Below are 13468 nucleotides of genomic sequence, written 5' to 3' on the forward strand. Positions count from 1 at the left end.
AATTAACACCCAAAATGTATGACATATCACGACAATGAACATAACATTTCATAGTTTATAACGTATGTAAGTATAAAGAATCTCGTTCCATACATCAGGAACTCCCGGAAGACACCAATGTACACAATCTGCATACAAGACAGGGTTCGCCAACTCTTGTTCTGTTGGAGGTTGCCAATGCCTTTTGTAAATAGAAGGATGTGCATCTTTCCGATACTGTGCAATCTGTGTTACGTTTAGAAGTTGTATGTTCAAGCCTTTGTTTTCAAGATCTTGTACTACTGATTGCGCCGTTCTCATTAGATTAGTATCGGACCCCTTTCCCCAATATCCTTGTTCCATTATTGGCTCGGTTTCGTTGAAGCAATTTTGTCCCATTGTTTTTCCCCAATCTCCACCCCTAAAATAGTAGTGACCTTATATTAGTATAGTTAATATAGCGAAACTATATATAAATAGCCTATAAAATGACAAGGAGTTATTATAATGCGCGCTTACTCTTTGTGGTCTGGTGAGAGGCTTATGAAAAAGAGTTTAGTCTTGTTGCGATTAAGATGAGTCTCCAACCAATTCGACCAAGTTTTTAGAGCCATTTCGTAACGTATTACTCTGCTAGATTCGACAACAGTTCTGTTGGGGTTTTCAAACGATCCCCACCTTAACACAAAGTTTTAGTGTCACGAAATATCAACTAAAGGCTACATATATATAAACATTGAATATCTATCTTTCAAAAACAAAATTAATGTACTTACAAGAGTGTCATATTAGGCTCTAACCACCACGTATACGAGTCAAATACTAACATGTCGGCATCTACCCATTGTTTCGCATGTTTCTCAATGCTCTCAATCTTCATGATCCGGTCACGTACACGGTGTGTGACCGGATCGTCACAGTTTGATTCAACTAACAAGGGTTCCCAATAAAAATCAATGGAAACATTGTATTCCTAAGATGTAACATTTGAAGAAAAAAAAAGTTAGATACTTGAATACAATGTCACATTTGTACAATCCAAGCGTCAATAATGTTATGAAAGAAAGAGACAAAAATCACAAACTTGACTTACAGTTGCCTTAAAAGTGATCAATGAGCCATGCCATTCTGCAACCTTGTGTGATGGATTAGGGATCCATGAGTCAATAAGACAAAGGAGTGAAACCCAATGGTTTTTGCCTAATGAGTCCCCAACAAAAACAACTCTCTTGTCCCTTAGCTTCTCCAACAGTGCTGTTCCATTAAACCTACAAGTTTTTGTCTTTAAAACTTGTTAACTTAATTTGTACAACTTATAAGGCACAAGTTATAATTTATAATGCACAATGTACAACCTCACTGCAATGTTTCAACCAATAACCAATGCATTGCGGTGGTGTATGATCCCCAAGATGTCTAGTAAATTTCTTAATGTGAAACACTTTGGTTTTTTTCTTTTTGAAAATTTGAAATACTTTGTTTTTACATTAGATGTATGTCCCATGGAGTTATACATATTTTTAACTTTTAGGAAAAATATATAAAGTTTTTTAACTTTAACTGGATGTTTTGTGGCCTACAACTCCAGTATCATATATTTCAAATTTTAAGGTGCGATTTTGTAAGGTTTGTATGTGTACATTTTTATATCACGTGTTGACATAGAACAAATGCTGCCGTTAATTCATAAAATTTAAACTTCGCCAATACACTGCTAAAAAGTGTTTCACCGTGAAACACCCCTCCACGGCTCCACCATGCCAGGTTACAGCGTGACACTTATTTCAGATAAAAATGGGTTAATCATGAAATTAGCAAAATGTTTAATTTTTTTTAATTTTAGCTTAAAAATTATCTTAAAACCATAGTGGATTTCAATTAATCTATTTCCTAATCTTACTTTTGCATTCATACATATCACCATCATATGAATTAATCATATGAATTATGAGAATTTTCAGGCTTATAAATTAGGAGATTAATTATTTTTATAAAATTAATAACACAACCTATATTAGTATAATATAAACTGTTTTCGAGGTGATTGTTCATGGTACGTGGCACCCTCACGAGTAACGAGTATAATTATGTGGGAAGTGATATATTTAGTACTCACTTCTTAATATTTTCAATTGTCATGATATAAAACTTATGGGAAATGATAATCAAATAGCTTAATAATCCTCTTAATAATGAAATGATGATATATGAAAAAATCAGATGGCAAGATTAGGAAAGAGAATTGGTGGATACCACATGTCACATTCTTAATGCTTTAGAAGGATTATTAGACTATTTGGTTAGGAGAATTTATCATTTTTCAAAACTTATACGAGTATATGTTTTTTTTGGAAAGGTGAATTTCGCTAAAAACTTCGTGTCGCGATTCAACAATAGGAGGTCTAACATACGTTCTTTTAACTAGGTCCGCGCTATACAGCTCCCTCGAATATAAAATTTATATATGTAATAAACTATACAAAGTTACTCATAAACAGTTGCGGTAGGTACGTATCGCTTCCTAATCATTATTTAACAAAATTTAAATTTTATAGACATACAATGTATAAAGAAACTTCTCAATTTAAATGCATGTGTCAACTTTCTTGGAACCTCAAAACCCAATGCCACACGGCAAATACACAGTAAAAGTAGTGCATTGATCCTGTTAAACTTCTTTTGCAAATTTCAAGGTTAGAAATTCAATACACGATCAGTTACTTTATTGAATGAGTTATTGGTACAATGTTTTGAAGGAGATAGAAGAACGTGTTAAAACTCGGATATTGACGTTCAAGTATCGACTTGAGGATATCTAACACTATTGATAAAATTAAAAAAAAAAAAACTTAAAAACCTGAATTTCTATGATACAGTAATTATTAACTAGCTAGTTAATATATGGCTTAATTGAACTATTAAGTATCTCACTTATACAACTTGTTAGTCATGGTTTAGAAGGGTACTACTACTATACGGATTCACTTATTTCATGCATATATAGTTGTTTACTAAATATTAGAACACTTATTAAGCTAACTTTTTCTAAATTGGTAAGCCTATATACCTGTTCTTTTGGACTAAATAAGCAAAAATATAATATCATTGGCTTGTTGGAATCCAATTATGTGTGTGTGTATATAATAATAATATTTTATATATACAATAATAATAACAAAAAAATTAAATAGGGAGAGAAGGAGAGAGAGGAACCTGGGAAGATCACAACCATGAGGCTGCCATCTCCAAAACTGATACTCGAAATCTTTCCTTCCATATTTTTGACAAGAATAATCATCTGTCATGAAAGGGCACTCTTTTTCTATATACAAAGGTCTTGATTTATTATCATAAACCCAACTCCCATTAAATAAATCACAACTTTCATCAAACACATAATTCTCCATTACTAGCATTTCATCTGATGCTTCTCCAATAAAACTAAAACTTATAGTTATTCCATTATAATCTCCACAAAAATACACAACTCCCATTATTACTCCCATTACTAGCATAAACCCAATGGTATGATACCCATGCACCATTTTTTGTAATCTTTCCATTCCCTTCATTTTTTAATTAATTATCTCCTTTTGATCTTGTTATTCAATACAATATATCTATGTATATATATATATATATTGCATATATATAATACAAGGCCAAAAAAAAAAGTAGTGTGTTGTACGTGCTTCTTTTTTTTTAATGTTTTGAAAATGGTGAAGGAAGAAAGAAGAGAAAGCGGTGGAAATATTGTATGGTGTTTTGCTTACATATTTGGTATTTAAGCATTTTTATATCACTTTGGGTAGTTGATCTGTCCAAAAAATATTCTTATTATTTGACTGATTCATTAATTATTTATTATATTATATTTTTTATTATATGTATTTTATTTTATTTTACTGACATAGTTCAAATCTAATGTAATGAACTTTAAATGAATTTTACGTTTTTCAATAAAATGTCCGATTGATAATCTAAAATAAAAACAATTGTGGGTATCCGCTCAACCATAAACAGCATGGTCATAATTTTGCTTGTCTACATAATCAATTTATTTATGGCGTCTGGTATCTCGATCATGTTTTTGGTAACCCGATCAGATTATTAATGACAGGGGGCCCGCTTTTTACTGTATCATATATACTATTATAGACATGGGGGCTCACACTTTTTGGTTGAGATACCAAAAAGTGTGGTTGGGATACCCATAGTGTTATTTATTCAACAACTCGAATTCATCAAGGAAAATATTAAAATCTTTTTAATATATCATTTTAGCAATAGCTAATAAAATGAAACTTTGTTACGGTAGTCGACTTCCATTGTAATATAAGATTCACCTTGATTTGTAGTTGATTTTCAATACTCTTCCATAATAAGTAAGTACAAGTTCGATTTAATTACTTGATAATTTGGTTTCAATTGATATACTAATAAAATTCACCTTTTTTTTTTGTTTTAAATACCTCATATATGTTGTAACAGAGGTTACAAAGAACACGATCACAGTCAATGCGAGAAATATGAAAGTATAGATGTATGTTTGTAATGATATTATATGCATTTTTAAAAATTAATTATAAAGTATTTATACTATTAAATTAAAGGAAAAGTTGGTAAATTATGGGGTAAGTCAATCTTCCCTAACGACTCTACTAGTCTAATCATAAGTTTGCTTAATTTTTATGTTATGTTCGATCGCTTTAGGTGTCCATCTCGATCGCGATCCCTATTATTTGAATTTATAACAATGAATATATATTAATGATAAATAAATGCTAATACATTTTAGTAAAGATATATGAGTATATAAATAAAATGTATGAATATAAATATAGATATAAATATAAATATAAATGTTTTTGTTAACGAATGAAAAAGTCGGGTTCTAATTTTGTGCATTTAGTTGCTTGTATATATTTAACGTACACGTACACATTTAGCTCTTGAATAGTCGGGCTCTAATGTCGTTGTTAGTTTTAACCTATCTCTTATAATTGAACTTTTTTTAAAACATTATATTGACTTGTAAAACTAGTGGTCCTTTTCTACAGCCTCTCTACCTTTAGTAGAGGTAAGACTGTCTACATATCAACTTCCCCACATACCGTCAAAGACGGTATTGAAATCCAAAACCCGTAGAAGACGACATTGAGAGTTATTTTTTTTATATTGACTTGTGTTGTTATAATATTGTGTTTGCGGGCTTTTATTTGTTTCATTTCTAGGTTTTTTTAAACATTTTATCTCTTTGCAAAATTATTGTGTTTTTGATATTATCACATGTTTCTTTTATTATTAAACATTGTGTTCTTAACATATTAAATCATTGTTATCGAAATGTTGTTAGTGTCTTCCGGGTTAGGGCCCGGCCACAAGACTCGTTTTATAGAAGGGAAATGATTAATTCTTCTAATAAAATAGCCTAAAAATCCTCCTAACTATTGGATGATGACGTGTGAAAAAATCAAGGAGCAAAATTAGGAAAGAAAATTAGTGGATACCACATGTCACCTTCTTAGAATGTTAAGAGGATTTTTAGGCTATTTTGTTAGGAGGATTAGTCATTTCCTTTTATGGAATCTCTATAAATTAATAGTGTCGGGACTAAAATATTTTATTAATTTAACAAGTTATTAATTTATCGAGTGTTGATTTTCACTAATCTCTTAAGTTGGGTCTGTACAAATTATTAATTTTATCGAGGTATTAATTTATAGAGGTTTGACTGTAGTATAAGCAAGGTTGGGAAACTCATGACTTGGGATCAGATCGGCGAGTGGGGGAGTCACGAGTTTTTAAAAACTCGGATCGGAATTGGGGAGAACTCGGAGTAGGTTTTTATATAGAAAATTTATATTTTTTAAAATTATATGGAATAAACTTCAAACTTAAAACATAATTGTTTAAAAACTTTAATATGATTCTTCAAAGTTCAAGTTTCATTCATTAGAATCATAAACTTAAACCAATTAGCATTTTCTTGTTTTTTTTTTTAAAAAAAAAAAACTTTGACCAAAGTTGACCCGAGTTTTGACCCGATCCGGCCGATTCTTGACCGATCCTCCCGATTTTTAACCGATCCAGGCGAGTTTGACCGAGTTTTACAAGCGACCAAGTCGTTGACCGAGTTTTGACCCGATTCCAGCCAACTCGACCCGTTTAACCCCCTGATTCCGATCCCGAGTTCCCGCCCGAGTCGACCGAGTTTTACAACACCGAGTATAAGTTACATCACTAGTCTTTACTTTCTTTTTTAAAATAAATGAAAACAAATACAAAGTTGGGTTATTTTTATTTTTTTTTGAACGTCGCGGTAGTTCACAGGGAAAACTCTCGGATAAATCGTCAAACGGCACGACATCTACGATATTGAATGTCGTTTGGGGTAAAACATGTGCCCCCATATATTCGAACCCTGCTTGCCCAATGAATAAGCTTTTATTAGAGGTCTGCGATGTCACTGGGCTATCAACCCATTGACATTTTTAATTTGTTTATTTATTTATTTTTTACAATGTTGAGTTATTGCAATCAACTTTTATTCCATATATTGGTATATTACTCTAGTTATGTTTAAACAAAATTACTCTTTTCTTGACGAAATTTTAATATTATTGTCAGTGTGTAAATAAGAATCACATAGATGAGAAAGTCTAGCAATATAGCATACAAAGTGTGAGTTAACGAAGTCCAAGAACCGTACTAAACCTTACACGTTGGTTGTATTGAGTGGCAATAATTTAATTTCGCGGGGATATATAAATAACTAATCATAATACCCGTACGATGTACGGTGACAATAAATTAACGACGGTATATTTGGTCATAGCGGGTATTAGAAATGACTTGCCAGTTAACATGTTATGATATCTTGTACAACTATGGAAAAATTATAGATATTTAATTTAAAAAAAGTCAATAACAAAATTATTTCCAAAAGGCTAAAAAACAGCGATGAACAAAACCTAAACATCACTTAAAAGGAGCTAAACAGCGTAGAGCCGTAAGCCCTAATTCCAAAAAATCTCAAAAAGCAGCCAGAGTTTGTTCAGTAAATCATGAGCTAATGGGCTTTTTTTACACATGTGACCAAACCCAGAATAAATTAATTGATGACCAGAGATTTTGGCCCAACTTGATCAAAGGCTTATGAGTTTAAAGCCCAAATCGCCACAATTTTACTCTTAACAGAAAAATGTGTAGTTGTGACTTGTGCAATGTGCCATGATAATAATTTATAAATATCTCAGACAGTATATGAAATAATTTATACATATTTATTGGTTTATTAAACAGCACGATTAATGTACAATTTTTAATTTCATGATATACTAATTTTTTTTTTTTTCATATGTAATGTTAGTTTGATAGTTTCAGTTCTTTTGTATGTCATGGTTATTACTTATTAGTACTATATAATAGTTAATTACATACTTCTATTTTTATTAATTAAGTCAAACTGAAAGATTAAATGACGGATTTACTTTCATTTGAAAAAAGAATTCTGTTTAGATATATATATTGAAAAATGTTTTTTACTCCGTATTAGCTTTTGAGAAATAAGAGATTGACTTCATTATAACCATAAATGTAATTTCAAGTTATAAGCTCGAATGAGCTTTTAGCATAACTTTGAGCCTTTGTTGTTGTTGTTTACTCGTATAATGATAGTTTGATGATACATGACTACATGTGTAGTTGATGAGGAAGCTTATGAACAAGGTAATACGAGTACGTTTTTTTGTATTATAGCTTGTGAGTTACGATGGGTTGTTGTAAATCGGATAACAAATTAAATTAGTCTAAAAACAATGGCTTATTTAGTTATAGTATATTAGAAATTTAAAAATTAAAACTTGACGAGTCATTTTGGGTTATCTGACTTCAAATTAAATAATCTCGTCTCATATATTGAGTATTGGCCCAAATAATAGTATACGTGATCGAATTCGTATTCTGGTTACTTGAAAACCGTATAAATAGCCTTTTTGGTCAAAACTCGAAAGCCCCACATTGCTCTATATTCGAATGGTAACAAATCAACAAAACCTTAACCAGGTGAAAAACAACGCAGATGGTAAAATTGAACAGTAATTTAACTTTTCAAAATAGATAATTTTTAGGTTTGAGGCTAAAAAGAACCAATGCAGAGTAACAACACATGATTTTAATGTCCTAAAATGCTAAATCTAACTTGAAAAAAACAAGATTGTAACAGATTCATAAAAGATGACAGTGTTATTATGTTTTACATAGTTGTATGCAATCCGAACAAAACCTATTTGTTAGCGCACATCTTCTAGGCTTTCCAAAGTTTTTTTTTACTCGCTAGCGGTTTCTGTTGTTGGGAAAATGTGAGCCAGTAGCAGCTCATTCCAAATATCAGGAACTCCGGGAAGGCACCAATGTGTGCAATCAGAAGAACGTTGTGGGTTCTTCTTTTGATCTTCGGTTAAGGGACGCCATAATCTTCTATGGACAGTCGGGTGTGCATCTTTTCTATATTGTGTTAGTTGTGTTATGTTTATTAGTTGAACATTCACCCCTTTGGCTCTCAATTTTGTTAACGAAGAATCCAATATTCTTAACATCTTTGGATCTGTTCCGCTCTCCCAAAATCTGTCTTTCATCACTGGCTCTTTCTCTTTGTAACATGTTGCTAGCTTCTTGCCTCCCCAATCTGTAGCTCTGCCCGCGGTATATATGAAGCCAAAATTTAAACACATGCTGTATGCAAAAGTAACCTATAAAACGTCTCTTTTTTTTAAAAAAAAATTGTTTCTTACCTTGAATGAGTTGCTGTAAGGCCCATGAAAAAAATCCTAGTCTTTGCAGAATCAATATGGGCATGTACCCATCTAGACCATGTTTCAAGAACCATTTTATATGCAATGAGATTATCGACTTCATCGTAGACTTGATTAGGACCACCCAACAATGATCCAGGACCCTTCCTGATATGAGAACAAAAAGTATTTAAGGAATTAAAACATATACATGCATGTTGATATTTTACAGTCTGCCTTGTATAGTGTTATGGTTAAGAACTTACAAGAACTTTATTATAGGTAATCTCCACCAAAGATATGTATTGAAGACCAATATATCAGCATCAACCCAATGTCTAGCATGTTTCCCAATGTTTTTTATTCGAATAGTTCGATGGTCAAGACGATGGTTGGATGGATCATCACCATTAGATTCCACCAGCATTGGAGCCCAATAGTAGTCGACGGAGATATTGTAGTCCTGTATTGTGCTAACCATTAGTCACATTCTTTATATAAGAGAGCCCTTAATTGTTTCATTACTATAAGAAATGAAGGTAGGACTTACCTTGGCCCTAAATGTGTACAAGGTTCTATTGAGAGCTCCCATATTAACCTTCTTTTTCCCAGGGATTGATGAATGGAGCATGCATAACATTGAGTCCCATTGGTTTCTATTTACCGAATCACCCACAAACAATAGCCTTTTACCCCTTAATCTCTCGACTATCGCTTTGCCATCAAACCTATTCATTTGACAAACGAAAAAATGTTAGAAGCAACAAAGAAAGCCATGACAAGTCTTAATATAAAGGCACATTTGTTATAGGAGAGAGTGAGAAAGACCTTGGGAAGTCACAGCTATGGGGTTGCCACCTCCATTGCTGATACTTAGAATCCTTTCTGCCATAAGTTTGACAAGCTAAATCACCATGAAGATAAGGACACTCATCTTCTTTATACAAAGGGTAATGACTCTTGTTATCGTGAACCCATCGGCCAGAAAACAAATCACATGTTTCTGTTAATGATGGTGGTGTAATCTTCGGCCTTCTCTTATGATCAAAAACTTTTGTACTTTGATTAGCATTCGTGTATGCTTTAGCATTCAAAGTTGTAATTGTATTCGTAGTTGTAAGAGTAACGACCTGTACGTTGCTAGTTGTTGTTGGTGTTGCTACTCGATTATTGTTGTTCTTATAATAGCTTAAAGTTGCTAGACCACCCAAGAAAAACATGATTATGCTACAATGGAACAATGTCTTCATGTCCCATAATCCCATTGAAAGATGCTTCTTCCCCATCTTTCTCCCGTTTCTCTCTAACACACGAAAAGAACGCAACTAGAGGGGATCAGAGGGTGAGTTCTGTAGGCAACGAGATCGACTACAGCTCCAATGGAAAGAAATAAGGATAGAGTAAATTTAACACTATATGGCGTTCATTATCCTTATGCATGAGATTTGAGAGGTTCCATTAGTTAATTATTTGTTGGAAAGAATGTAATATATCATCAATATAGTGTTTGTGTATAAGGTCAACTTAATCCTTTGTTTATTAGAACAATAAATACTTAATTTAATATGTAATTAAGATTATCTATAACCAACCTAGCTCAGTGATAACTTGTAATCCAAAATTAAACATGTCATCATAGTAAAAGCCTAAAGGAGCAACATAACATCTACCCATCTTTGCTGTTTAAGCTAGCATGGTATGTAGTGACAACTACTGCACCGATGTGATATTCGTCCAAGGTGCAGTGTTACGGTTCCCCTGCCTCTTAGGGAATCATTGTTCTCAATAAGATTTGCCCCACTATATATTCCAAATGGCAGAGGAGTCATTCCGATATCATTTTGCAATATCTCTTCAAGTCCTAGACTTGGAGTCACGGTGTTCCCAAATATGTGGCACCATACCTTAAGGGCTTACTCTGTCTAATTAAACACGTTGAGCATTTACTGTTCACAAGTCATACATGCTTATTCAAATATTCACATAGGATCAGATTGTCAATTTATGATTTAGCCAGTGAGTTCCTCTCCCTTACGTTACTAATAATAATAAATTAATTCCTCTAAACTAATGCCTATTATCGACCACAATCAAGTTTAGTTATTATATCTTTATACCTATTTTAAAACGCAGTAACTCTCGTTATTAACATGCAGTAACTCTCTATATCAAGTTTAATTACTATAATACGAGCATAGTACCCGCGCAATGCGGCGACGATGACATTAGTTGCGATGTGGTGGCGTCAGCGTCAAGTGGTGTTGTTAATTGATACAAAGATGTTTGATTTTTAGGGATAGTGAAAATCTTTTAAAAGATTATGGAATGGTTGTGTAAGTTAATTAATTAAGGGTAAAATGGTAATTTCGCATATCCCAAAATTGTAAATTTTTCAACAAAGGGGTATAATTTTTATATAGCAGTATAAATAATGTCTAATTTTTATATAGTAGTATTGTTATTCAGAGAAGTTGAACGGGGTAAAGTGTAAGACATTGTATATTTGTTTTTGTGAAGACAATGCTTAATGCTAGCTAGCAAGTTGCTACTTGCTATCATTCAAAGATTTGGAAGAGATGAAGTTTAGACCAATCAAGAAAATAAGAGAAGATAAGATTTTTTTTAACTCAATATACACCATAATTTTTAATTTGTGGTATCTATACAATAACAAAAATATCTATAAACAAACTTCCAAATTCATCTCAAAGGTTTGTTTGGTATTTTGTTTGTGGATAAATTAATGTAGAACTTTACAAGAAATGAAGTGGTGGCTCGTAAGTTGCCCGCTTAGTTGTAGAGGCTAATTAAGCTTGGTATAGTAAGTCAAGCTCGAATAAGCTAAATTATACTGATGTTGGCTCAAAACTAAATTAATTAACGTTTTCAAGAGACATTTTAATTGCATATTTACATTTTTACAATTTTGTGGCACCATACCTTAATGTTTATGGTGGTTAGGCATTTACTGAGAGTAACCTTTTTTAATTACGTAATTCTTCCTGATCATCCTTATATGAGCATCACGGCAAACATTTCCTTACTAACACCCTGACTCACTATTGTATCGTTTTCAATAAAAAAAACTCCCACCATTTCATCTCCTCCTTGTCGCGTCCCTGACGTAGCCGTGCCAACTGTAGTGTCTAGCCCACAATGAGCCCACCGCGATAGAAATTTAAGATGGGATAAAAATAAAAATTAATGAAAATTATAACAAATCCAGAAAACGGTAAAGTTTAAAAATTTATAAGAAATTTCTAAATATCTAAGGTGAATTTGAAAAGAGGCATTGCCCTCTCGTCCCCTTTTGGTACCACCCTGCCTCACACCGTTACCACCAGCTTACGGACTCCTAAGTCTTTCATGGCCAGCCCAACTGCTTAAAGAGTTAATGGTAATTTAACCCTTAAGTTTAAATTTATTTTTTTTCTCCTGGGCTTGTACTAATTTCTTATAATTACTCACAGAAAGTCATACATTACAATGACAGGTAATTGGACAACAAGTTGCGCCGCTACCCATTTTGAATAACAAACCCAATTCTACTAAATTCAACGTTGTGAGCCTTAAGAGACGAGTTTGCTAACAGACGAGTTTGCTTGTACCATAATTAGATCCAATTTATATTAATTGTATAGCAACGTTATTTAGATTTGTTTTTAATTAACTACAATTTTTGTATTATATACGAGTATATATATATATTTATTTTCCTAATTTAACCATGCAAGAAGAAATAAAAAATATAATAATTAAAGTTAAGCATGAGCTAACGAAGGAGCACGTTTCGGTGCAATTAAAGATCTCATGGTGTCACTTCTTATCTACGTTGTACAATAGCCGATGCTTGCACATAAAAAGAAAAAAAAAAACTTTGTGGTGGTTGGCAATCGGTTCAATAACGATATAAGACTTTAAAAAAACATGGGCGAGGCAGCTCAGACGACGAGGTGCAACAATTTTTGCAACATGCATGATGTATTTTGTGCTAATGATGTCACGGGTCCTAATCGTATGAGATAGCGTTAATCAAACCAACTTTAATCTTTAGGAAGAATATTTTACTGTAGTTATTAAGTTGTCAAAATTGCTAAAATCTCTTAAATATTATAGCTGCCATACAAAATCAGTAATGCAATGAATTAGATCAAAAATTAAAAACCGAAAGTACCATCACTAAAAATGTGACATCTGATCAGTATGTTAAGTGTGCTAACAATGCTCAATCCAACCTAAAAAAAAATACGACTAGTATCGTGAAATCTCGATTAGGTCGGATACGCGTTGACTTCTTGAGTTCCAAGATCAATCGACGAACCTAAATTAATACTTTTTCATTAACATTATATTTCTCTCTGTATATATCTACACTACCTTATAAAGCATTTACCCCTTCTTATTTTCTAAAAAAAAACTTGACCCGCTCGTTTTGTTCTCTTTCCTCCATAAATCATTTTATTCCTCTAATTCATTCAAAATCTTTTATTTTAAAAACCTTACATCGATAAATTATAAAAATTATGAGTGTTCTTAAAATTTCATGCTTTTTCATTAGAGATGTGATTCGATATACTTTTGATGAATTTCTAAATTCAAAGGCGGAGCCCGTACGGCTAAGGGCGGAGCCCGTCCAGGTAGATCACTCGATCACCTATCACTCCTATGACCTATCACCCCCTATATAATCATCT

The 13468-nt window shown here is 32.5% G+C and overlaps 2 protein-coding genes across 2 annotated transcripts; both read right to left on the reverse strand.

Annotated features, from left to right (window-relative positions):
- Positions 1-2: 2 nt before the first annotated feature.
- LOC122608497 (protein trichome birefringence-like 34) lies at positions 3-3629 on the reverse strand. Its single transcript, XM_043781601.1, has 5 exons — positions 3193-3629; positions 1073-1247; positions 756-952; positions 499-657; positions 3-400 (listed from the first exon to the last, which is right to left on the reverse strand). The coding sequence occupies exons 1-5, from the start codon at positions 3549-3551 to the stop codon at positions 49-51; spliced, it is 1242 nt and encodes a 413-aa protein (XP_043637536.1). The 5' UTR covers positions 3552-3629; the 3' UTR covers positions 3-48.
- A 4680-nt stretch (positions 3630-8309) lies between these two features.
- Positions 8310-10060, reverse strand: LOC122608496 (protein trichome birefringence-like 34). The gene is made up of 5 exons (XM_043781600.1): positions 9603-10060; positions 9325-9502; positions 9041-9237; positions 8775-8942; positions 8310-8676 (listed from the first exon to the last, which is right to left on the reverse strand). The coding sequence occupies exons 1-5, from the start codon at positions 10058-10060 to the stop codon at positions 8310-8312; spliced, it is 1368 nt and encodes a 455-aa protein (XP_043637535.1).
- Positions 10061-13468: the final 3408 nt, after the last annotated feature.

This window comes from Erigeron canadensis, chromosome 7, assembly GCF_010389155.1.
Source record: "Erigeron canadensis isolate Cc75 chromosome 7, C_canadensis_v1, whole genome shotgun sequence".
Taxonomy (NCBI): domain Eukaryota; kingdom Viridiplantae; phylum Streptophyta; class Magnoliopsida; order Asterales; family Asteraceae; genus Erigeron; species Erigeron canadensis.

What these genes read in the sequence shown, in the direction of transcription:
- LOC122608497 (XM_043781601.1), bottom strand. Translation starts at nt 3,551, where the DNA reads ATGAAGGGAATGGAAAGATTACAAAAAATGGTGCATGGGTATCATACC. An exon ending in CATGGTTGTGATCTTCCCAG is followed by an intron (nt 1,248 to 3,192) that starts GTTCCTCTCTCT and finishes AAAAACTTGTAG; the next exon opens with GTTTAATGGAACAGCACTGT. An exon ending in TGATCACTTTTAAGGCAACT is followed by an intron (nt 953 to 1,072) that starts GTAAGTCAAGTT and finishes GTTACATCTTAG; the next exon opens with GAATACAATGTTTCCATTGA.
- LOC122608496 (XM_043781600.1), bottom strand. Translation starts at nt 10,060, where the DNA reads ATGGGGAAGAAGCATCTTTCAATGGGATTATGGGACATGAAGACATTG. An exon ending in TGTACACATTTAGGGCCAAG is followed by an intron (nt 9,238 to 9,324) that starts GTAAGTCCTACC and finishes AGCACAATACAG; the next exon opens with GACTACAATATCTCCGTCGA. An exon ending in TTACCTATAATAAAGTTCTT is followed by an intron (nt 8,943 to 9,040) that starts GTAAGTTCTTAA and finishes TTCTCATATCAG; the next exon opens with GAAGGGTCCTGGATCATTGT.